At 34.3% G+C, this 26,378-nt stretch overlaps 1 protein-coding gene across 1 annotated transcript in view; it reads left to right on the top strand.

The window, feature by feature from the left end:
• Positions 1 to 26,378, top strand: part of N (neurogenic locus Notch protein) — a 203,564-nt gene that overhangs the window by 162,870 nt on the left and 14,316 nt on the right. Inside the window, exons 5-22 of the mRNA XM_085946764.1 lie at positions 445 to 578; positions 13,527 to 13,689; positions 13,918 to 14,111; positions 15,118 to 15,273; positions 15,694 to 15,876; positions 19,079 to 19,193; positions 19,305 to 19,426; positions 19,587 to 19,754; positions 20,764 to 20,902; positions 21,388 to 21,540; positions 22,159 to 22,265; positions 22,379 to 22,492; positions 22,631 to 22,787; positions 23,579 to 23,811; positions 24,320 to 24,465; positions 24,591 to 24,739; positions 25,826 to 25,975; positions 26,216 to 26,355. Coding sequence (XP_085802890.1) covers positions 445 to 578; positions 13,527 to 13,689; positions 13,918 to 14,111; positions 15,118 to 15,273; positions 15,694 to 15,876; positions 19,079 to 19,193; positions 19,305 to 19,426; positions 19,587 to 19,754; positions 20,764 to 20,902; positions 21,388 to 21,540; positions 22,159 to 22,265; positions 22,379 to 22,492; positions 22,631 to 22,787; positions 23,579 to 23,811; positions 24,320 to 24,465; positions 24,591 to 24,739; positions 25,826 to 25,975; positions 26,216 to 26,355 — 2,723 coding nt within the window. The remainder of the gene's footprint in view (positions 1 to 444; positions 579 to 13,526; positions 13,690 to 13,917; positions 14,112 to 15,117; positions 15,274 to 15,693; positions 15,877 to 19,078; positions 19,194 to 19,304; positions 19,427 to 19,586; positions 19,755 to 20,763; positions 20,903 to 21,387; positions 21,541 to 22,158; positions 22,266 to 22,378; positions 22,493 to 22,630; positions 22,788 to 23,578; positions 23,812 to 24,319; positions 24,466 to 24,590; positions 24,740 to 25,825; positions 25,976 to 26,215; positions 26,356 to 26,378) is intronic.

Below are 26,378 nucleotides of genomic sequence, written 5' to 3'. Positions count from 1 at the left end.
GATAGTAGATATCTAAAACGAAAACTACCGTCACTACTTACACTGATTAATTGCTGTTGGTTATTTACGAACTTCCAATGAATCTTTGTGTTTCTATTATTTTATACTTACTTACGACAGTTACCTACTACGGTTAAAGTTTTTATTTCGACCATTATTTGAATGTTACGCACTTTTTGAATAAGATAACTAACTAACCGTAAGTAATATAAATCAGATTGTGAAGATTTTACGAAAACTTAAATTCGTAAGTCATTGAATTTATCTTTATGTACAAAGATGTTAACGGAAATCTTCAATCCATAATGTGGAACTAAATATAATAATATAAAAGTGAGGCAAAAGATAGACCACTACTATTCATACAAACTCTCCGATGATTGGTGTTAATTTTGTATAATTCTTCTGATCACCTGTGTACTAATTTAAATATTTTTTTTACAGGTGTATTTGTGACCCAGGCTACACCGGTAAAGACTGCGAGAGTGAGTACGTTCCCTGTGACCCATCTCCATGCATGAACAACGGCAAATGCAGGACGGTGGAAACTCTCTCCTACGAATGCAAGTGTCCTGAAGGTAAGCCTCATCACCACTACAGAATCTATTAAACTAATTTCAAAATAACTAGCTAGTTTTAAACAAAGTATGTATCTGCTTCTAGTTGTGGCGCTAATCGTCTGTGGTCATTCACCTAAATATTTTAGCGTGATTGCTAGAAGCAGTATTATATATATTAGGTACTAATGATGTTGGCTGTCACCGTGTCATCAATCATTAGCTTTTATTGATCGTTTATTATGAGTTTCTTTTTTCTCCTCCAGATACCTCTTAGTGAAGGTCTTTGGCATTTAAGTTTTTTTTTTTAAATTTATGTATTTCATTTCACTCCAGCGGTCCAGTTTTATTCTAGAAGTAGCGTTTACTGTTCCAGTCTAATGTTGAGTAATATACCTATATACGTTTTATAACTTTGCACTTTTTACTACACTGATACGCCTCTTTTCCTGATTACCTCGCATAAAATTAGATCAAATGATATTCACTTGTATTAGTGTGGTAGGGCCGCGCGGCTCAAGCGTTGGACTATAACGCCGTGGGTCCCAGGTTCGAATCCTGGGTCTGGCAAGTACACATATTGTTTTTCAATTTGTGTGTGTCAGGGTACGGACCTAATAGGTTGAGCAAGTGGCTGACATCCATTTCTCGTAAAAAACAAAATCTGTCAATACAAACCTCTACTCTGTGGAGGCCCATATGATCCTATTAGGATCGGACATGGTCGAAAGAAAGTAAAAAAAAGATTATTTTATGTAGTAACAAATAAATAAATAGATAATAAATTTGTAATACAATTATTTTTATAATAATATATTACATAATTTTTATTCTAGAGCCGGAATGCAAAGTTATGAATCGTATACTCACCACACGCACGTACAACGTTGACATAGTAATGTCGATGGGTATACGTTTAACCTTTATTTAATACCTCTATGGCTTAACCCATAGAGGTATTTAAAAAAAAGAGGGGCAAGGAATCGGCTTTCACATACAACTGAATGAAGCCGGCCAATAATAGCCGACAACTTACGAGACATAGCTACACGATAATAAACAATTCAGGGCATCACGGAGGTTTTCCTTTGGTCATTATAACGTACCCATATAGTATAATGTTAACGTGGAAATTTTGCCGCAAATTGATTACCAGCCTGCCTCACCATATTTTTCCCCCATACTTGCCTGCTTCACCATACTTTCATATAACCTGCCGCCCTAGGTTTAACCAGTGCGCGTGTAGGTTTTGGATTCCGTTTTATTAGTAAATGAGACAGTTCGAGTAGTCATCATTAAGTTATTTATAGTTTATTATTTGTATTGTAAAATAAATGTTTACCACGTGTTGGTATTAGGGCGACTAGCGAGTACGTACTAATGATTAGTACTAATCTCGTGTAAACAAACCCTGATGCATACATAACGCGTCCAATTAGTATAGTATATTCGCACGGACATTTAATTGTATTGACGCAAAACCATCGATGGCTTGTGTATGTATTATGTACTTGCTAATACAGTCCGTTCGTTTATAACAGCCGCTGTAAAATTTCACACTTGTAAAAATGTGTTAATAATAAATAATGATTCCGCAACTGTGTCTGCCCTTTCGCCGCATTGGCAGCCAGTCCACTTTCCGCCGTCCATTGTTGCAATCCCAGCAATAATAATAATAATTGCATTAGCGTCTAATAGTAATAGGAGCATGCAAGAAGTCCGCTGCTCCGTTGGGAAGTTGTCGCTCGGGCGGGGCGGGTCGGATCCCTCCACTCTCCGTAACAATGCTTTCTCACGTTCGCCATACGCGCGGGGACCGGCCTGTTGGCCATGTCTGCCTTCCGCCGCACGAATGCCAAACTGTTGACTAGCCATGCCTGCTGATCTACATTCTAATAAGTCAGACTTCCAATTTGGTTGGTATCAGGACCTGTTGGGCCCATCAGGCCGTCCGACTTGGTTGCTACTAAGGCCAATTATCTTGCATTTAAAAAAAATTGCGGCGTCTTTCTGCGGGCGTGAAGATCTCTTCACATATTTTTTTGCTGTCCGTATGATTAGCTTCGTTTTCTTTGTTATATATACCTTGAATTCATTTTCTTTTTCATAATATCCATGTGCTTTTTTTAGAGTAAATTCTTTAAACTCAGTGAGAGCTCACTTTCAGCGTAGTAACCTCAGTCTTGGGTATTTTCTTCCAGGGCAATCCCAGGCAAAATTGAAATATATGCTTCACATTGCCACTGTAGGGTCCCGTGATACGCTCGATTAAGACCGAGTGTGGTGCGGGGCGTGTTTTGGTTTGGAGGGATTAACCTCAATGCCAGGCGATCTACGTTTTGCAGAATACGTCAAAATATTGTCAAAATACGTATTTATAACAATAATTGTCTTTAAAATATATAAATTATTTTATTTTGTTTTACACCCAATGATGCAATTTAATTGACATATATCTATGTTAACGCAGTTACATTCAGCTCTTACGCCCTGCTCTTATTACAATGCTGGTGGAGTTCATCTTTCCGTTACTATAGTATTAGGAAATAATAAAAAATATATTGAATGATTCTGGCAGACTAAACTTCAGGATAGACTGCAATTTTGTAGCCATTTTATCTTTTAATATCATTTCGTCTATTACTCTATTACAATAATAATATGTACTTATGTCAATGATCATTGATCACATAACATTATTTAATCGGGTGATGTAGGGTTACATTTGATGGCCGATCCAATAATCGTCAGTCGGGCATGTGGATATGTTGTTTGTTACAATACTTACAGATCGTTTGCTCGTTTCTTAAATTAAATATCGCCGTAATATGTCACTATAGAATATGGATAACTAAAAAAATATATATTATGTATATTAATTACTAAGATAGGTACACTGATTTATCGGCATTCTGCGAGCCCTGGTTTGCGCACCGCTGTTTTCTGCAAGTCTGACTTGCTGCTCGAGATCGCCTCGGGGATCGTTTTACTATGCAGCGTTCAGCTCTCCCAGCGACTTTCAACCTTTGCGGCCAACAACGCTATTTGTTACTAATAATAAAATAATGAAGAGAAAAAGACTTGAATGAATTATTGAGCACTTAATGTCGGTTTCTTATATTCATTGATTTTTTTATCCGTTCTGTTACCTTAGTTTATTGTTTCTCTCAGTTCCATTGTCGTTTCGTAAGATATAAGCGATACAGTTTCTTTTAAAATGGATACTGCTTAATATAATATTATTTGAGATAAAACAATATATGGTACGCGTTCAAGTAAACTTGGTTAACTATTTGAAACCATGGTAGGCTTGTTATAGATATAAAGAAATCATTATCCATAGGGGTGATGTTTAGTTGATTTTGATGTAGTGTGATGATCCCTGACTATATTTTTGATGTATTGTATTTCGTTTTCTAATACTCGGCTCCATTGCTACCATTTATTTATCTGTTTCTGCAGACAATATTATGTGTGCCAAAACAATAATAAACTTATACAATAGTAAAACATAATAATTTAATAAATAGTAATACATAATTTAGAATAACAATACCAAAGTGAAGATTAACTATGAACGGAACAAGTGTTTAAAGTGTACTGTCTGAAATAGACTTTTACAGGGAATCTCAGGGACAACGCGATATATGAATGGTTCACATCGTTGTTAATTGGCCTCAGACGATAATTCTAATTCCAGGATTTAAAAAAATATGTATTATTTATTTATTATATTTAATTCAGGACAAAAAGAAAAATCAAGATTTGTTGTAACTCATTAATTGTGGGTAAACTTAAATTACGAAGAAGACACTAAATCGAATTATTTGTGAGGAAACAGAGTCGCCAATATACAAGTACCTATTGTTTTGTAGTATTGTGATTATCGATGAACCGTTGGTAATAGGGTCTCTAATAAGTTTGTGAATCTAACCATGCCTCAATAATCACGCATACGAATACCTGAAATTGTCAACACCAGCCGCGTGAAGCTTACAACCTTGTTGTGGGTCTTTCAGTTTTTTAATCACATTGGCCAATCAGTCAACTTCATAAAGGAAGCCATGCCGGTTAAAAGGATATGACGGAGACGAGTTTGTGGGGGAACTGCGGTCCTTGATTGAGAATTGTATATTATGTTCATTGCCAGTCAAATATTGATGTCACACTGTGCCGAAGAGTGAATAACAATATAAATACTGAATAGAATAGGTACATAATTATTGTAAAATGGAATCAAAGTGGATCAATAGATGATTAATGAAGTCAGAATATTAATCTAGACTACTTTCCTCGCAGTTTGATCAGCGCTTCAGTCGCCGGTCGGTAGGTAATGGTAAGTTGTATTATACAAACCGTTGAGATGTTCTCCGGGCGGGAATCGAACCTCGGTCTGTTGTGTCCCCAGGCGAGACACGACGCAACTACGCCCACTTCTGTCCGATCGAAACTGCTTCACATCCACCGTATAAATATATCGATTCTCTAATACTCCGTGTCTTGCGTTTGCTAATGCTCTACAAACTAAAAATAAAACACTGAATACCTATCTTTAAATAATTAAAGTCTGTCTTCCCCGTTAAATACTCGATTTGTACCGATTCTCTTTACATTAATTTACTGTACGGTATAGTAAATTAGTTATGTACCGATAATCACTGTTTAGTTAGAAAAAACCATCTTTACTGTGGGGTCTTTACTAATCACAGGTGTCGTATTGCACAGGCTTATATTTTATGTAATGTAGGTACATTACCTACTAGAGTTGCCAGACGTCCCGACTTTTAAGCAAAAATAGATTGTCCTGCGCGCGACAGTTAAATTCAACAAAAACAAATAAGACGTTTAGACACCCCCGCAGGAATCGAACCTCCTGTGCATGGGTGCCCGAGAGATGCAGGTTCGATTCATGCGTGGTGTCTTACTTTTTTCAAAAAGATTTTTTCTATTGGTTATAATATATTTTCACAGAAGTGTTTTCGAAATTATGTATGTTCAATAATCAGAATTTTACATTCTTAAATCTTCTTCAATTGTTAATTATAAATTTGTGCTGTTTAATATTATCAATATTATATTATTGTGAACTGGAATTCTATTAAGTAAATGCCTACCTCAATTAATTACATTATTATAATGATTTTGTCTGATTATTGACATTTAATTCACTCAATACTAAGTGCGTATTATTTACCCTACTCAAATGTGCAATCTCGATGTTCGATCGAGTAAATTTAGATAGGTACAGTTTATTATATTAATACAGATATCCCCAAAAACAAACCTTTTATTACTGATTATCAGCCGTATTTTATTGGCCTGCGACTCAAATTTATATACTGAATATTTCTCACCCTTCCACCCGTCATTAATGCGAAGATGCGCGTGGATTTACCACAGTGATATAAAACAAAGATGCCAGTGTATTCCAGCGTGCAGACGAGTTATCGACTCATCATCACATGCCGCGATGAAGCCGTCTTGATGGATGCTGTGTGATAACACGCTTCAAATCATCACTACTGGGTAGAGTTACATCAACGCGTCTAACTCAAAGTTACTTCTCAACTCACAGAGAAGCTCCCACATGATAATGTCCGACAAATTGCAGCAATAGGAATTTCATTGAAACTTTTAATAGTTTTATTTCTTATCGTGTCCTCGTATATATATACTCAGTGAATATATTTCCATGAACAGAAATCATTAGTTTAGTATGGCACACGGCTTAAAACCACATGCGGTTTCAGTATATAAATGATCTCCTATTTATTTATTGTATTGATAGAATGATCATTGTCGCCAACCACTATTCGATGGATATCTTTTTAAATTCTATGCCGGAAACTAGATCTGACAGATATAATATTATTATTATCAATGACGTTACAGTCTGGTGTAAGCTCTGGTCGCTTCCAATATTACTTTCCGCAGTCTCCTCTCACTTGCCCTGGAGCACCAGTTGGGCACATCGAGAATCTGCAGGTCCATTTATGGTTCGTCAACCACCGGAGTCGTGGTCCCCCGTCGTTTTCCCTCTACCAACCGCCACGTATTCTGTGGCGTGACGATTGTTATGCGCTCTTGAATGTTGTGACGAGAGTATCTCAGGAGCAACGGACGACTATGTAACTATTGTACATTTTTTCTATATAATCCCACCCTTCGAAGTCTCTGTATCATTATAATTGTCACGATATCCAGCTCATTGCAGACACTGCAGTTTACCACGGAGTGGCCCAAGAATCTTTACTAAACTAGCTCAAAATAGGATCAGAGGAGCACAGGGCACTTCGATAATAATTCTAACATGATGCATTTTGTAAATATTTAACATAAATCTTTTTTTAACAGTAGAAAAGAGAAACGTAAAATCCGCGTATTTTTTTCTTATCGCGTCTCAATCAACTGAGGTTTGGAAATTTTACATACACAATACAATACGAATAGTTATCATTAGAATAACAAAGCTTTACCTGTTCTAATATCAGAGCTTAGCCGATCTTACCTGTGTTCGAAACGTGTGTAATGTTTATTACCGATAATGACAGGGCCCGTTACCGCATTGTTTCAGCGCTGCACCGGTATTAGTCTAGCTCTGTCCGATAAGGGGTAACACGGGTCCCGATTTCGTGCTGCCAGAATTTTTCAATTTCAATCAATTGCTTCGAAAATAGTCCATCCATTGTATCACTGTATCTATTGCTCACTGTAATCAATAATCATACCACACCATGACACGAATACTACACTGTTCGATGAAGACGTTCTGAAGTAGGTACCTACGTAGTTTGGATTTTGTGCTCCGGCGATTTTGTCATACATGCTATAGGTATATTTTAATGATGTTAATGTTTACGAACAGACGACATCGCCTACCTGTTTAGTATTTATTTAAAAATCGCAGTTTAAAATAGTATTACATAAAAACATTATTAACGTACGTGCGCAAAAAACCAAAATTTTAGAGATTTCAATGTCTTACGTAATGCCCAACACCAAGATACATCTGTCGGTGCACACATTATTCAAATATCTCTAAATATCTCTAAAACTCTCCAACTACAAATGTTCGTACTAAATTATTTGTTTGAAACTATCGTCCAATATATCCAAACCTACAAACATTGCCATATTGTAGTTTAGAATGTTTAGATATAGATAGTGAACAACGTATAACTTTTCGATGAAACACTTATAAGTTTCCTCGAAGTATGGCCACATTTGGTTGTATTTTTACACACGTTTTCCATCCACGGCGGAATACATAAAAACGTGAGCATTTGTATCAAAACATTTTAAATTTATGAACATTTTTTGTACAATGTTCATCTTGGCCTGTACTAGTTGAATTAAATATGAACGATGGTTGCCGTCCAAATTTGTTATACCTTTCAACACTACGTTTAATTTCGGTAGTGCATTCAACTCGCGCGAAAACGCAACCGGAGGATGTTATCTCTTTGTTACCCATACCTCTCTTCTTTCATTTCCTTTTTCTACTTTACTTTTCCTAAGTTTTTCAACCAAAGTTGAATTGTTAATTTAATTGGCTATTGCCAATCGTGGCGGTTTAGTTTTAATAAAAAAAACGACATAGAATCCTCATTTTTACTACATAAAGTGATTTTTATGTCTTAACGCCCACACACAATTCTTCCAAATATGTAAATTTTCCTCGAGATTTCTCTCGATGTTTGTTTTCAGTTAGATTTATTTGCGAATGATTTTTTCCGTAATCTTTATTAGATCTTAACGTAACTACGTGAGTTTGATTTTATTGTAATTTTATTAAAATCGTATTCTGGACCCGTTTGCTGAACCGTGAATTTGAAATTTCATTCTCAAGGAAAGGGACACAAAAAAATGTTTCTCATAATATAAGTGTCCCATAAAACATATTATAAAATGTCTCATACGGATTTTTTTATGTTGTCGCAACTGTTTCTAAAGTGTGGGATATGATGTCCATTTATGACACAGCTCGTAACATATTTCTTAGATTACTATCTGAAAGTGTAACCACATACCATTTTGAAATTGGGAACCTATTTTTCTATTTTTTTTTTAAAAACTCATTCAAAGTATGAAGTCAAACATCAATATTTGTACCAAAGCTCAAATTTGTCGAAAATGAGTTAGGTACAGATTTCGTATCTAAATTATCATGTCTGCCCAATTGACACTTTGTTTCTATATTCACAACAAAATTATTCTTAAAACAACATAAAAAATCATAAATTGCTTATTCCCGAAAGTGTTTTTTTAAATAAGGCTCCCATGTACACAATATAATTTTCCACCAGCCCATTGCTAATTAGATTAAAAAGTTCTTCTTCTTTTCGGTCGTTTCCTCATTGCTGATGATCGTAACCACTCTGATCCACCCCGAATACAGCCATCTTCTAAGCAATCTAAGCGACCAAGTATCCACCCCTCGCGGCCCTCAACCTTCCCTCAGGGGTTCAGGCCACAGCGAAGAGTGTTTCAGTTCAGAGCTCTGTCCAAGGAATTCGAAGTACTCGTCGCCAATACCACATTTCAAAGAGATCAATGATTGCTTTGTGTTCTTTTGCCTTTGGGGTCTACAAGTTCTACAACCACCTTACTACCTTGAGAATACTAATATTTTGACAAAGTTAGGTAATTTATATCTATTGCAGATCATGTTGTAAACCAGGTGTATGGTTCTGAAATTTGAATAGAAAACCTATTCTTAATGACAACTTGTCAATGTGATTATATATTTTCTGCGTATATCTACCTGCAGGTCTATTCTATACAAAAGGCTGCTTTTGGTCGCTACGGCAGCTAAATAGGGTAGGAAAGTATCAAATTATTAACACTTTTTGTAACAATTACAATAATTTAGTTATAATTGTTACCATAAGTACTATGTTTCAACAGCACCTCTCTTGGCTGTGATAAATTTTAGACCGAGATAGACAGTTTTGACAGTTCAGACGGTTTACTCATTGTAATTGTTACAATAAGTGTTCATAATTCGATACTTTCCTACCCTATTTAGCTGCCGTAGCGGACCGAAAGGAGGCTTGTTTATAGAATAGTCCCGCTGAGGGGTAATCTGGGTTACCTAATCGAAATTAGCAACTTTTTCAGCCGTGTCAAATCACGAAATTATCTATTTTTTAACGAACGCGATTTTAATTCAAATAAATTCATAGCTAAAAAACGAATGACAGACGAAAACATTTGCACAATTTCACTCTACCTCTCGGGTACAGTCCATTTGCGTTTGTTGAAATAATTTTGTTTCTTCAATTTTATTATAATAATAAATAAATATATTTTGTAAACCACTGCTCTTTACAATGTACGCGCTTGTCATGTCAGGCCTTAGTGATGAGATGACTATTTTTTTAATTTGAATTTTGAACTCGAAAACACATGCCTCGAATTATGTATTTACCCACCCACTCATATTTTAATGTGATACATAATTTTTGTCTATGCCGCCTATGGGAAGAATCTATTCTTTTTTTATTTTCGATTTTTATGGCCTATGAATAATAAAATTACATGGAACCACAAGTCATTTTAATTCTGTGACACAATTTTCTTACCTAGTAAATTATCTTGCCTGCAATATTATTTACTGCAGCTGGTTGATAATGGCTGAGAACTTTTCCCTTTCTTGCTAGTGTTAATCTGTGTGGCTCTTAATCTAAGAAATTGGGAGCAACAGTAATTATTTTTTGTTTTCTCGTAATGCATATTGATATATCCACTTAAGTATGTGAGATCATTTTGTGTTTATTTATAATCCAAATAATATATTTCCATTGTTTTATAATTTATTGAAGTTATACTTCTTTTGGCGCGTTTGGGAAAACAGATCAGTGTATTTTTGGCGTGTGACGCCGATGTAACGCATTTGGCGTGTGACGGAAGTTGCGCGCGCTGATGCAACACAATTTATTATTATGATTATTCATTAAGATTTCAGGCTATATTTATGTAAGTATTATTTAAGAGTAAAATTATATATAAATAAATTTTGTGAATGTTGAGTTGGTAAATAATTCAAACAATGTTATGTTGTAAATTTACAATACACTTCATACACAAAAATACATATTTTTTCAGTTTAGGATAATATTTTTTGTTTTGTTATGCCAAAGAAAATAACTTCGCGCGTACATAAGTACACACACCGATTTTTACAAATAGGGTCTGTTGATCTCACTTGGTATGCTCCTCATAGTTTTATGACATACATGTTCACTTTGATGTGTTTAAATAAATAAATTTAATTGTATTAGTATGTATCCGACACTATACTAAAAAGTCTTTTAAATATAGGTTGCATAAAGCCGCTTTGACATGGTCCAAGTGCGATCCAAGTACACTTGGACCGAGTGCCATCCAAGTGACAGCTTCATACTAATTATTCCTATCCAAGCTACTTGGACCGCGTCCTACTCATCCAAGTTAGCTTGGATAGGAATAATTAGTGTGAAGATGTCTCATACAAGTACACTTGGATGGCACTCGGTCCAAGTGTACTTGGATCGTGGCAACGTGGCTTAATATGAATAATTGCGAGCATAAAATTATTTAAACTGTTCCAAAACGTTCATATACGAGGGTGGGTCAATAAGTCCTTAGAAAAGCCGACAGGTGGCGCGACTAGTACTGTAAGCGGTTTGTTTTCATGCAGCGGTACTACCGATTCAGTATGCTGCGAAGTTTCAATCAGATTGGTCGGATTGTTGTGTGTTTCTCGTACATTTAAAAAAAAAATTTGCTTGTGGAAAATGGAAAAATGGAAAATGGAGAAAATTGAGTTTAGAGCTGTTATTAAACATTTTAATATAAAAGGGTTAACAGCAAAGGAAATAAAAAATGAGTTGGATTTAGTTCACGGCATATCTGCTCCTTCACTTGCAACTATTTATAACTGGTTAAATGAATTTAAACGTGGTCGTACATCAACAAAGGATAAACCACGCTCAGGACGTCCTGTAGAGGTGACTACACCAGAAATGATCAATAAAATCCACGATATGGTGTTAAGTGACCGAAGATTAAAGTTGAGTGAGATAATTGAGGTTACAGGGATCTCAAAAGGTAGCGTCATTTCTATTTTACATGACAAATTGGGCATGAAAAATATTTCTGCAAGATGGGTGCCGCGTTTGCTCACAGTCGACAATAAACGCAATAGGGTGGTGGCCTCTAAAGCCCTGTTGTCACTCATGCAACGCAATCCGGATGAATTTTTTCGTCGCTTTCTGACTGTAGATGAAACATGGATACACCACTATACTCCCGAGATTGGAAAAAGGAAAAACAATAACAGGGGATTATTATGCATCTTTATTGGACCAGCTAAAAAACAAAATTGAAGAAAAACGGCCTCATTTAAACAGGAAAAAAATCCTCTTTCATCAGGACAATGCCCGTGTTCACACATGTTTACGATCAATGGCTAAAATTGAAGAATTGAAGTTCGAATTGGTCGACCACCCACCGTATTCGCCAGATTTAGCCCCCAGTGACTTTTTCCTTTTCCCAAACTTAAAAAAATGGCTAAGTGGACAACGTTTTTTTTCAAATGAAGAAGTCATCGATCGGACAAATGCTTATTTTGAGGACCTTCCGAAAACTTATTTTTCTGACGGTTTAAAAAAAATTGAGAAACGTCTAACCAAGTGTATTGAGCTCCAAGGAGATTATGTTGAGAAATAAAAAAAAATACAAAAATAAAAACTGTTTTAATGCTTTTTTCTAAGGAATTATTGACCCACCCTCGTAATATCAAAGTGAATTTTTCCATAAGAAATATTTGAAACTCAGATGATTAGTTCCAAACCCAAAATATATTCATATATAAAATACCTTTTTATATTTTTATTATTTAAATTAAATATAAAGTATGTTAGCTAAGTCGGGGGAATACGCCTAATTTTTACTTTGACGGATTACTGATTGTAAAATAATATATTTATATTCAAAATAAAAACAGGTATATTAGAAAAAACTTAATTATACTTTTTAGCAGCAATACTATTAAAAAGTTAACTGGAACAATAAAAACAAATATAAAAAATAATAAAACTAAAAATGCCGTCTTCCCCCACTTTGTCGGGGAAGATGCCACAAACTAAAAAAAATTAAGACTTCGAACACAGGTCGCAAATGTCCGAATTGGACATGCTTGTTGCATGTAGCCATTGTTGGCATCTTACACATGCAATCCAATCAACCGTATGACCTTCTTTATCAATGTAATATCCCTTGCAAATGGCGCAATAATGAGGCTTTGCAAAATACTAAAATATGTGGTAGTGAATGACCAAAAATAGTCGAAATGGCATCTTCCCCCATTTATAAGCGTATTTTTTTATTTAAAATTTAACAGGACCAACGCCTAGCATGTGTTCTCCGGTACTAATGACCGATCCTAAAAATGGTTACTGTAGCGATATTTGGCGATGGACTAATAAATTATTTGAGCTTTGGCGTCTTCCCCCATTAGGCATATTCCCCCGACTTACCTTATGTATAATTATTGTGTAGGACGACTTTCACTGCTACTAACTGAATCACTGCTATAAAATGTCGGCTCACTGGAATCTTATTGTGTTACTTTAACGAGAACACTATCCAATGAAATTTTCTTTTGGCTTCCCTTTGAGGATATCTCAGCAAGGAGAGAGAGAGAGAGAGAGAGAGAGAGAAACAGAGACAGACAGAGACAAAGCGTATATATACTTCTTGTATTGTAAGAAGACATCGCTCATTATCAAGTTAAATTTTCTAAAATTTTTTGCTCCTGCAAAAAACTTGTAGACCAACTTACTCATAATCCAAGGTTTTACTGTATAGCCAAAATACATCAATCAGTAAACTATGGTTAGTGACTGTCACCAATAATAGAACCTTTCCTTCTTTATAATTAAATCTATGATTCCCTTTTAATATCGTCGATATTTTTTTCACCAGGTTTTCGAGGCAAAGACTGTGCAGAGAACATCGACGACTGCCCCGGTAATCTGTGCCAGAATGGGGCAACATGTGTAGATGAAGTCAATCAGTACCGCTGCAGTTGCCCGCCCACATTCTCTGGAGGCCATTGCGCTACCGATGTGGATGAATGCTCTATGAGGTGTGTAAACTTTAACACATACATATTACATTCACATATACAGTATATCTTTTCTTCTTTTTCTTTATCCATGTCCGCGCCTTTTGTTATAGAATATCTTTTATTACCAATAAAATCTCTACCTAATAAATATCTTCCCTGCCTTGTCAATAAAAAGGAAGCTAGCATTATCACTGTCATAATAGTAATAATAATAATGTCTCTTTAATTTATGATATGTATTTTCAGACCTTCTGTGTGTCAAAACGGCGCCACGTGTACAAATTCTCTCGGAGGATACTCATGCATTTGTGTGAATGGATGGACGGGACCCGACTGCTCTGTGAATATCGATGACTGTGCTGGTGCAGCTTGTTTCAACGGAGCCACTTGTATCGATCGGGTCGGCTCATTTTACTGTCGATGTACACCTGGGAAGACAGGTAACAATTTTTTTTTCATATTAGTCAACATCGCATAAAGCTTAAATTACACTGTAAAACTCGCAGATTCAATCAGATCCAACTACTCACACTGATTGTCTGCTTTGATTGTTCCTGATCGTGAAATGTTTCCTGGGATCGTAGTAAATAGAATAATCCCTATTTTTTGCTCGATCGTTGACGGTTGGGTCGACAATTATCGTACGTTCTAGGGAATCGTTACCTAACGGAACCTAACCTAACTAACTGCTAACGACTGTCGAGTGAGTCGTTGCGAAAAACAGAAATTAAACTTTTCTGGCCACCACTCGAAAGTCCTAGGTAACGATTAAAAGTGACATTTCACGTTCGGCGCATACGATCGGTTTGAGAATCTGCCAATGTAGCCTTTACATTCACTGTGAGATATTATATATTTTTACAATTTAAACCATGAATTTGTTCTAGTAGGTAAGTATTTTATGTCAAATTGTGAGATAATATACTGCTTCCTCTTTTAAACCTCTTGGTCTAGCTAAGCATTATTACTGTATTAATCTTGTAATACTAATATATAAGTCAGCATGGACTTCATTTAGGCGGCAGAATTGTAACTTCAATAGTTACCTGTTATTGTGTCTAAAGCATAGTGTTCAACCAATGCGTACTACTAATGCTCATGTATGTAAAACATGGGCTTACAATGTAATATATGTTCAAATACCTTAAAACTTGACGGATTGGAAAAGTTATCAAGTTTGGTGGATGTATATGGCAGTTTTGAACTAGGGATCTATAAGAGTGGAAAGAACTAGGGGAGGCCTAGTGGACCGATCTCAGCTGATATTGACCAGGAACGCATTGAAATTATATTATTGTCATCTCATGTGATCATTGATATTTATTTTCAATCAAAGAAGCAGATATCCAGCATCATTAAATTTACAATAGATGCATGAAATTTACTTTAATGGTTTGGTTATTCGATATTTTGTTTCATAAACTTCATCATAAATTCTGTTTTAAGGTCTCCTCTGCCATTTGGATGATGCTTGCACTTCTAATCCTTGTCACATGGATGCGATCTGCGATACCAGCCCCATCAACGGATCCTACACCTGTTCCTGTGCCAGCGGATACAAGGGAATGGACTGTTCTGAGGATATCAATGAGTGCGAACAAGGTTTGCTAAATTTATACATTGTGCTAGATTATGAATTTTTTTTTCTAGGGCTGTACTGAAATAAAAACGCTCTGCATTAGTGCTACAAGCCTAAAAGAAGCTTTCTTTATGATGAACTGTCATTATTTAGATGAATACTCACTGAAGAATGTAAATAATAATATTTAAGTGAGCAACTACAGCAAGATGTCAACAATATGCCTCCTTCTTTCTTTCTTTTTTTGTTGACTAATGATGCACTCAATGCTGTCAGACACAAAATATTAATTTATGTACTTTCCAATTCAACCCTACTAAAATTGCTACTGTGTTGTACTTATTACAAAAAGTTCTTATTACTCTCTTTATTATGGTAGTTCACTGTTTGGTTATAAATAATAGTTATGTCATGATATTAACATTTCTTGTGATCTGTTGCAGGTTCTCCTTGTGAGCATGATGGTATCTGCGTCAATACTCCTGGATCATTTGCATGTAACTGCACGCAGGGTTTCACCGGACCGCGTTGTGAGACCAACGTTAACGAATGCGAGAGTCATCCTTGTCACAATGACGGAAGTTGCCTAGATGACCCTGGTACCTTCAGATGTGTCTGCATGCCCGGTAAGAGATTTATCTTTTAAAATAGTGTCTAAATAGAGAGGCTACATCCGATTTTTTTTCAGAACCATAAGAAGTATCAATTCGTACCTAACAAATTTAATGTTTTTATTGAATCTAATAAAATTAGAACATTACTGTTTGCAATTCTCCATGAATGTGTCATTTTTTGATTTCAATGCTATACGGCCATCTAATTCCGGTACGAACTTCCGGCACTTTTTAACACTGACTTGTCAATCGTGGGCGTAGGTTGTATGAAGTAATTTTTGGATAGAATGAGAAATCAACTTCGATGTACTATTTACCTACGTCTCTAGAATATAGAAAATGGTATAATCAAACGCTTGACTTGTAAATGTAGATATGTAGCCTGTTTACACATGCATGGATTTACTGCTGACGGTACGTTATTATCGCGGCCATAACAAGAAAATGCATGCATGAACACTTATTATCGTGCAAGTTGCAAGATTGCATGCATGAATGTGCAGAACATTTTGACGTTTACCAATTTTCACAACCTATCAAATAGCACCATACAATGACAACAACGCGTCTCGCTTACGCTTGAAGAATGAGATTGGTGAGACAATCAGCAATTTTACGTGTAAACTGTTTTGTAGTACAGGCGCTATTAGTATAAATACACACAATAAAAGGCTGACTTTATTTAGTTTTTAGTGGTATGAAATGACTGAATTTTACGAACTATTTATCAAACAAGGAAAAAAGGAAAGATAAATTTATTGTATTGTTTGAAAATGACATAACTACACTTTTTATCTAGTTAACATATTATGTAGAATAAAATTGAAGTACAGGCGCTATTAGTATAAATACACACAATAAAAGGCTGACTTTATTTAGTTTTTAGTGGTATGAAATGAAATTTTACGAACTATTTATCAAACAAGGAAAAAAGGAAAGATAAATTTATTGTATTGTTTGAAAATGACATAACTACACTTTTTATCTAGTTAACATATTATGTAGAATAAAATTGTAGTACAGGCGCTATTAGTATAAATACACACAATAAAAGGCTGACTTTATTTAGTTTTTAGTGGTATGAAATGACTGAATTTTACGAACTATTTATCAAACAAGGAAAAAAGGAAAGATAAATTTATTGTATTGTTTGAAAATGACATAACTACACTTTTTATCTAGTTAACATATTATGTAGAATAAAATTGAAGTACAGGCGCTATTAGTATAAATACACACAATAAAAGGCTGACTTTATTTAGTTTTTAGTGGTATGAAATGAAATTTTACGAACTATTTATCAAACAAGGAAAAAAGGAAAGATAAATTTATTGTATTGTTTGAAAATGACATAACTACACTTTTTATCTAGTTAACATATTATGTAGAATAAAATTGAAGTACAGGCGCTATTAGTATAAATACACACAATAAAAGGCTGACTTTATTTAGTTTTTAGTGGTATGAAATGAAATTTTACGAACTATTTATCAAACAAGGAAAAAAGGAAAGATAAATTTATTGTATTGTTTGAAAATGACATAACTACACTTTTTATCTAGTTAACATATTATGTAGAATAAAATTGAAGTACAGGCGCTATTAGTATAAATACACACAATAAAAGGCTGACTTTATTTAGTTTTTAGTGGTATGAAATGAAATTTTACGAACTATTTATCAAACAAGGAAAAAAGGAAAGATAAATTTATTGTATTGTTTGAAAATGACATAACTACACTTTTTATCTAGTTAACATATTATGTAGAATAAAATTGAAGTACAGGCGCTATTAGTATAAAAACACACAATAAAAGGCTGACTTTATTTAGTTTTTAGTGGTATGAAATGAAATTTTACGAACTATTTATCAAACAAGGAAAAAAGGAAAGATAAATTTATTGTATTGTTTGAAAATGACATAACTACACTTTTTATCTAGTTAACATATTATGTAGAATAAAATTATTCATTGCCTACTGTGTTTCATTAATGGGATGATTATCCATAAAATTAAATAAAAAACTACTCATAAAAATGTTGTAAGAAAGTATAATAATATGAGATATAATATATTCCCAATCAAGACATTACATCAGCCTGTTTTGCATGCAATTCATTAGGTGTGCTGTGAGACTTTGCCCATACTATCTCCATTGTTTTGTTTTTTTATTATTATAATGAAATTTCTTTAAAAGTTACATTTACCCATAACAGTTGCTTATATAAATCATGCATTCTCCATTGAAATTGTGGCGTGGGAATATTCACTATGATTTCTTGCGCATTAGCAGTTTTATTAAGATTCAGACATTTTTAATATGAACAAAAAAAGTGTTGCTAAATGCTACAAATCAAGATGTATTAATTGGCTATTATTGGTTAATTGATATTGCATTTCAATTTTTGTATATGATAAATGTGAATAGTGAATCGTGTGAGTTTTTTTTAAATTGTGGAATAGGCATTTGTATGATTGTTATGAAATGAGTCTGATTGTCTGAAAATAAATAGTATTTTTGGCTATATATTTATAACAATTATAGCCTTACCAATCTTACCAATATACCGACGATAGCCGCGGAATAAATCGACGCCTCCGACCCCCACTATTGTCATTAATACTGCATACAGCACCAAAATCATAGCCAAGATAATATGATTCTAGTAGATTGATTATTCGTTGGTTTATTAAAATTATACTAAAATTGTCTTACTTTCTCTATAAATAACATGAGAGAAAAAATAATCAATCAAGTACATACGTCAATACTGATTGTACCAAGATACAAAAGAAGCTCCTCTCTATGGAACTCAATATATTATGTCATATTGCATCGTGAGTGTGAAACAATAGTATGAGCAAACGACATAGTTTGGAGATACATATTAGGGTTTAAAGATATCATGTAGTCAAGAAAAATGGAGATTCTAAATTAAAATGGCAATATTTGATTTACAGGTACATTATGCAATATTCGTTTCTTTATCTACAAGTTGTTTCACATTTAAATCGAAAAATTGAAAAATTTGCGCTTACACTTCCTGATTTGAGTTTATATGAAAATTAGTGGTTTTGTTGATTCACGTTTCGTACGTTTAGGCTTCATCTTGAAACTAGAAGGTTTTCTCCAATATCTTTGGTAGATACCTATTTATAGAAAAGAATACAAGTACTCATGTTTAATTGATGTTTATGTTTTACCTTTCATAGGATTTACTGGGACTCAATGCGAGGTGGACATTGACGAATGTGCAAGCAACCCTTGTCTCAATGGAGGAATCTGCAATGACCTCATCAATACCTTCAGGTGTAATTGCGCTATAGGGTAAGTTGTCAAGATTAATTTTAATATTATCCTAAAAATAATAACACAATAATATGTCTATTGGTACCTAACAAAAAAAATGGTAATTAATGTGTTATGTAAAATTTTCAGATTTACTGGTTTCCGGTGTCAAGTGAACATAGACGACTGTGTCTCGAACCCATGTCGTAATAAAGGAATATGTCACGATTCCATTGCTGGTTACTCTTGCGAATGTCCACCAGGATATACAGGTAAACTATTATTATTTCTAAATAATGTATACATATTCATATTCTTTGAATGTATGGGTAGTTTTTTTGCTTCTGGCGAGTAACGCTTTGCTGGCTATGATTATGATAGTAATGTTTCTTATTGTGTATTAAAATTATACATTTTTGTTTGCTTTTATAGGTCCATCATGTGAGACAAATATCAACGACTGTCAATCGTCACCGTGCCAACGGGGAGAATGTATCGATGGACAGAACAGCTTTACTTGCAGTTGTCATGCAGGATACACCGGCTACTTGTGTCAGACACAGATCAACGAGTGTGAATCGAATCCCTGTCAGTTTGGAGGTTAGATAATGATAAATTTTATCGGTCATTCTCTGTGGAATGTTGGATATAGACATTACATTCCAGTTGTGTTCACTTACATCAATTGTACTCCTATCCACATTCCTCTTGATCGTCCAGTAATAAATAGACCATACTTTTTTGGCTTTCTATTCTTATTCTTAATATCCACAATAAGTGATCATTAAGACGTATGTATTGTGTGAATGAATGGTACGTCTCGTATAATGATGAATGCGTATCAAATTTTATTCTTTGCTTCCTTCCTGCTTCAAACGTAACGTTAGTTCAAAGAAATCAAAAGCATGGGCAGACAAGCTTATAAACAAACATGATGAAATGATCTCACTGAAATAAATAGCATGTTTTGTATGCTTGTGTATCAAACCAGAGACTAAATAATTACAAGATAAAAAGAACTTTTTATATACAACGTTTTTAAATTTTCTGTTGAATCATATAAACTTGACTTGACTAGCTTAAACGATCAAAGAAAATTGTATTTGATAGAAATAATACTGAAATGTCATTTTGGCACTCATATTGATTTCCATAGTAACGTATGTATATATTAATAATTTACCCTAGCAACCAGTAATAGTGGATTGGATTACGGATTTCTTCCGAAATAACTTTTCATACAAAACAGAATTAACTGAAAATGAATTTAATTCTACTTAAAAATGGCTAAAAGTATAAAAAAATGCATTGGCTGGCTTCTTGTTCTGATATATTCTAAAAGTTTCAAATGTCTGGCTAGTCGGGAAGTTAGTTAAAAATCGATTGCAAGATTTGTACCGGACAAACAACCACCGGACAAATAAGAATACGACCTAATAAAAACGTTGTAAAATAGAGGATATTATTTATTATTACATGATATTTGTACTTTCCGTAATCGATACTACATTGATCCTGCAGATCAAAAGATTGTGTAAAGTAGTTGTCTTATGTTTTCTTGAATATTACCTACTGACGATGTGTGATACATATGTGAATTATTTTGCAGCCCACTGTGAGGATATGATAAATGGCTATCAGTGTCGGTGTAAATCTGGAACGTCTGGGCAGAATTGCGAAATCAACGTCAACGAATGTTACTCTAATCCGTGTAGAAACGGGGCTCACTGCATTGATGGGATTAATAGGTAAATACTGTGTTTTTATTTCAGTTGTATCTTAAAAATATTAATTAAAAAACAAGCAAATGTTATAATCAGGAACCACTGCTCCATGGTGGGTGCTCCGTTATGTATTTACGTGTTGTTTTCTTATATTGTCTTTTATCTTTATTTCACGCAGCGATTATCGAGTGTAAGTGAGATAAAATATGAATGCTGGTTTACAGTTATTGTTTGTTTATTGATATTTGATCTGTGGTAGATTAATAAGATTTAATAAGTATATTTTTAAATAATACAATCTTTTTATTGCCCTAATTGACTGAAAATGCATGAACAAATGTTTCAAAAAATTCATTTTGTATTGAATAATAATTTCTTTTAAAAAATGCAGTGATGTTCTTATTCAATTATTTACAATAGTCTGCATGCTTGTCGTAACATTGTTTCATTTTTGTACATTGGTATAGTTTCAAAATTATATACTTACGTTTTTATCGCTCTGAATCTAGATATACATGCGAGTGCAAAGCCGGGTTTACTGGACTACATTGCGAGACCAATATCAACGAGTGTCTCTCCAATCCTTGTGCCAACGGTGGAAACTGCATTGATCAAATTAACGGATTCCGATGCGACTGCCCTAGGGGATATTATGATGCTAGGTGAGAAATGACAGCAATTCTTGCTATTTGATCATGTATACACTATGTTGCCCTGCTAAGTAATAATACGTCTAGTGTGAAGTGTATATTAATTAGGGATTATGTCAAAACAATCCAATAATTCGAATCTGAAATCTGAAAATGTAGTTTAAAACTTATATTCTCATTTAACTAAAACCATAAACACTGTCTTTTTACTTAGCTGAGCAGTATGGAATATAATATAATATATTATTTTGTGATGTAACCAAATGATGTAGGTACCTTTGAAGAAAATATTGTCTAAAATGGGTTATTTATTATCCACAATAAAATTATTGTAGAAGGTTGTGTAGAAAATTGCATTAATATTATGGACGATGATGCTCAGGGATACTCAATGGAAATTGATCATAATTTCAAAACTGTCATTCACCTACCAGGCATACCTATATAAAGCATGAAGTTGTCTTCAGCAAAAATCTGGGACGCGAACAACGATGCATACGGAAGCGTACGAGTTTTAGATTGATTTTGAATTATTTGCACAATTTGAAGTAAAGTTTTGTGAATGATGGCGTTGTGCCTTGGTAATATTAATACAAGTAATGATTCGAATAAATATATTTTTGTTTCCAGGTGCCTCTCCGATGTGGATGAATGTGCTTCGAACCCCTGTGTAAACGGGGGTTCATGTGAAGATGGAGTTAACCAGTTTATATGCCATTGCCTACCTGGTTATGGAGGTGCGTTTTATTTAGATTACCTATTTTGATTCTACTCGATACTCGAAGATAAACCACGTTAAATATCTCACTTTTCATGTTATCCTTGTTTAAATATTTTGTGATCTTTTCAGGTAAACGTTGCGAAACGGACATTGATGAATGCGGCTCGAATCCTTGCCAACATGGAGGCACTTGTCATGATAGACTAAATGCTTTTAAATGCGAGTGTGTCCTTGGATTTGTCGGTAAGAATATTTCGTTATGTAATTTAATAACCGATTACTGATATTATCACTAACCTCTTGTAATGATGTTATTTCACATTTTTACCTGTATTTCCAATATGCATTAATATACTGAGATACACTTTTGTTATTTATCAGGAACGAACTGTGAGACGAATATAGATGACTGCATTAAGAACCCATGCCTCCATGGAGGATCTTGCATTGATTTGGTCCACGATTACAAGTGCGTATGCGATCTGCCACACACTGGAAGAAACTGTGAAGAGACATTGGATCCTTGTACACCAAACAAGTAAGTCATTCTTTTGAATTATTCAAATCTCTGCTTCTTAACTTTTTTCGAGTCACGGAGTCAACGAAGGATACTTACCTACATTATAATTATTACATACATAGTAGTTTGTAATTCACGAATTTTATAATAGCAATAAATTAAAAAACAACATTATTAAATATTTAATAGTGACGTTCCGAGACCTCACATTAGATCAGTCACCTGTTAAGGTTTAGATTTGATGAAGTATTTATAATGATCATTTTTATGATATCATTTAATAACTAAATTCTTTCTGGTGGCAAAGTATAAGCCCGGCAGTGTTATCAACCCTACTACAATTATTGTACAATACATACTATAATTCTGATTCTGTGAAAAAAGTAAAATACTATAATTTCTACAATTTTGTACTATAATCAGCATTGAAAAAGATGACAACACTGATGCCATGTGAGATTTTTATGGACAAAACACTGTGTTAAATATTATTGATTTTGATTCAATTTTTGAGACCGAGACATTTGCCGTATTTGGTCTGATCATAGTTTTAATAATTTCTCCAAATCCAATGAATCTCACGACATTAATAAATGTTTGAATTTTACTGTACACAATATCTTGCAGCACACTTCCCAATCAGCACGCACCAATTGGGAGGCTATATCATTGGATTCATTTCTTTCGAGTCAATATAATATGTACCTATACGTCTTTTGGATGTTTCGTATTTATTCTTAAAACGAAGGCAATAAAATTGTTAGCGATAACTAGACTCTAATTAATCCTCCATTTTTTAAATATTACAGATGCCGAAACAATGCTCGATGTTCTCCAAGCCAGTCCTATTCAGAATACTCATGTGCGTGCGGCGGCGGTTACACGGGCCGATTGTGTGAACGAGATGTGGACGAATGTGCGGCAGGGGCACCTTGTCGCAATGGGGCCACCTGCGCCAACACTCCCGGAGGATATCACTGCGTCTGCTCAAAGGGGTACGAAGGGAGGGACTGTGCCATCAACACCGATGACTGTGCTACATGTAAGTATTTACTCAACATTAATATGATAAAAGATTTTCTTAAAGCTGTCGACTAGATGTGAACTAATTTGTAATATGCAGTCGACGCAAATGCGTGTCTCTAAGATGAATCAACCATGGATGTACAATTACAAAAATGCTTTATTTATCAGCTAGATGAAATTTTATAATACTCATGTTTACTATCGTTATTTACAAGAAAACGGCCAAGCACATTTAAGACTGTAAATGAATTATGAGGATTTGCAAAAATATTTGTAAATAATGAATTAAAATAGATAATGGTGATATAAATTGACTTTGAAACACTTTAAAAATATTAGAAAAACATGTGGCAGTTTTACATGTAGTACATTAATCTTCTAATGGTGCTGGGATGGATTGAGGATCCACCTTTTTATTTTCTGTGACAATGTGACTCGTCTCCTTTCTATTTTCTACACCTTTCCTCCTATATGGGTGGACTAATGAGTCTTGAAATATTAATTATACCTTCACTGTTTTATAGATCCATGTCAAAATGGCGGAACTTGTCTGGATGGGGTTGGCGACTACACCTGCCTCTGCGTGGATGGCTTTGGAGGAAAGCATTGCGAACTTGACGTCGACGAGTGCTTGTCTATGCCCTGCCACAACCATGCTACTTGCAATCAGGTAAATTAAAAGATATTCATATCAATCTTATATTTACTTTGTAATATATTATGTATGATTATTTTGGAGTGAGCTCAATATCTGTTATTGATATTATCACTCAAATTATTGTTTTTATTTTGCAGTATGTTAATTCCTACACGTGCACATGCCCTCTCGGTTTCTCGGGCATGAACTGCCAAACAAATGACGAAGATTGCACTGAGTCCAGCTGCATGAGCGGTGGTACTTGCATTGACGGGATTAATTCATACAATTGTTCCTGTTTACCAGGGTAAGTTTATCGATTAACACTTACCACAGATCCGATATATCGGCTTTGCTTACTTTGCTAAAAATACCTTGAGATATCAATATGAGGCATCTAATTCCAAAAAGCGATAAGTCCACATTTGGTCAAAATCGAGAAAAAAATACGCAAATATTCTTTGTATAATTTTACACAATATGTATTGATCTATAAATTCCAAAACGCGACATAACCCTACGAAAAAAAATATTTTAAGTCTTGATTTATTACAAAAAGCGCCAAGTCAGTGTTTCATATTATTTAAAGCTTGGTTGATTTCGCACGTGTTTAAGTCAACCAATAAGGGAACGTTCAATATTGAGAAGGGCGTCTCCCATGCTGTAGCATCTGGTAAACTCATGACAGTGCCAGGGAAATATGTGCCTTATGCGGAATAAATTAAAAAGTGAGGTACAAGTAGCGCTACGTCCAATTTTATTTTGCCGGCTTTATCGGCTGAAAGTAATTGCCATTTGGTTCTAATTTCGACATAGAATACAACGGAAAAAGTAATCTCACGTTAAAACAAATAATTGAAGCTTGAAACATAAAAACGTTTCCCGAAAATATTGAAGTGTGGACTTGTTGGTTTTTGTAATTAGACGCCTCATATCAGGTTTCTGGTGGACTTTTCTTGGTGATATCATATTTTATAAATAATGAGTGTTTATATTTCAAAATATATCAACTGTAGTAATAAAATATAGTACATACATAGAAATATGCTAATCATTTTATTTTGATGAATTTGAATGTCTGTTGATCAATTTTAGAAGCTTTAAAATGTAGTACATATATAATGTTTTCATTTTAACCCGATACATTTTGTGATTTATGTGATATCAAAGTTATCTGATATATGTGATATCAAAGTTAATTTAATAATTACCTCCTTTTCGTTTCTACTGCCTTACTCTTGTCTTAACTTGCTTGCTTACTGTGTTACTCTTATTTTATATACAGATTCATTTAATATGAAAATAATGTGTCTAGCAACTTAGCTGTGAAAACTTTGTTGCATAATTTTGATGTATCTATTGAGTACACACTAATGTGAGTTGTTTTCTTTAGGTATACTGGATCCAATTGCCAGTACAAAATCAATGAATGTGACAGCGCACCTTGTTTGAATGGAGCAACTTGTCTTGACCACGGCAAATACTACACTTGCCATTGTCCTTATGGCTACACGGGAAAATACTGCGATGCATATGTGGATTGGTAAGACCAATGAATAATATCTATTCTTTTTATACATCCATATTAATTTATAATTTCAAGATTCGATTGTTTGCTGTTTTAAACAGCTGAAAGCTATGATATTTTACTTCAATGGAGTGTTTGTTTTCCATATAAAGTTTATTGGTTGGCTACATTTAAAATTAAATATGCGTGACAAACTGTATAGACTTACTATCTGTGTATCTTGACATAGAAGAATACAATAATGTGCGTTTACAGGTGTGAAGGCAGTCCTTGTGAGAATGGTGGATCCTGCATTCAATCTGGACATCTTTATCATTGCACGTGTGCTCCGGGGTGGTCTGGAAAGCTATGCGATGTGGAGATGGTCTCGTGCAATGATGCTGCTATTCGGAAAGGTAGGTGTCATTGAAATTAATCA

This window comes from Rhyacophila brunnea, unplaced genomic scaffold, assembly GCF_057557595.1.
Source record: "Rhyacophila brunnea isolate RB1 unplaced genomic scaffold, BYU_Rbru_1.0 scaffold_2, whole genome shotgun sequence".
Taxonomy (NCBI): Eukaryota; Metazoa; Arthropoda; class Insecta; order Trichoptera; family Rhyacophilidae; genus Rhyacophila; species Rhyacophila brunnea.
This window is presented reverse-complemented; position numbering and strand designations above follow the sequence as displayed.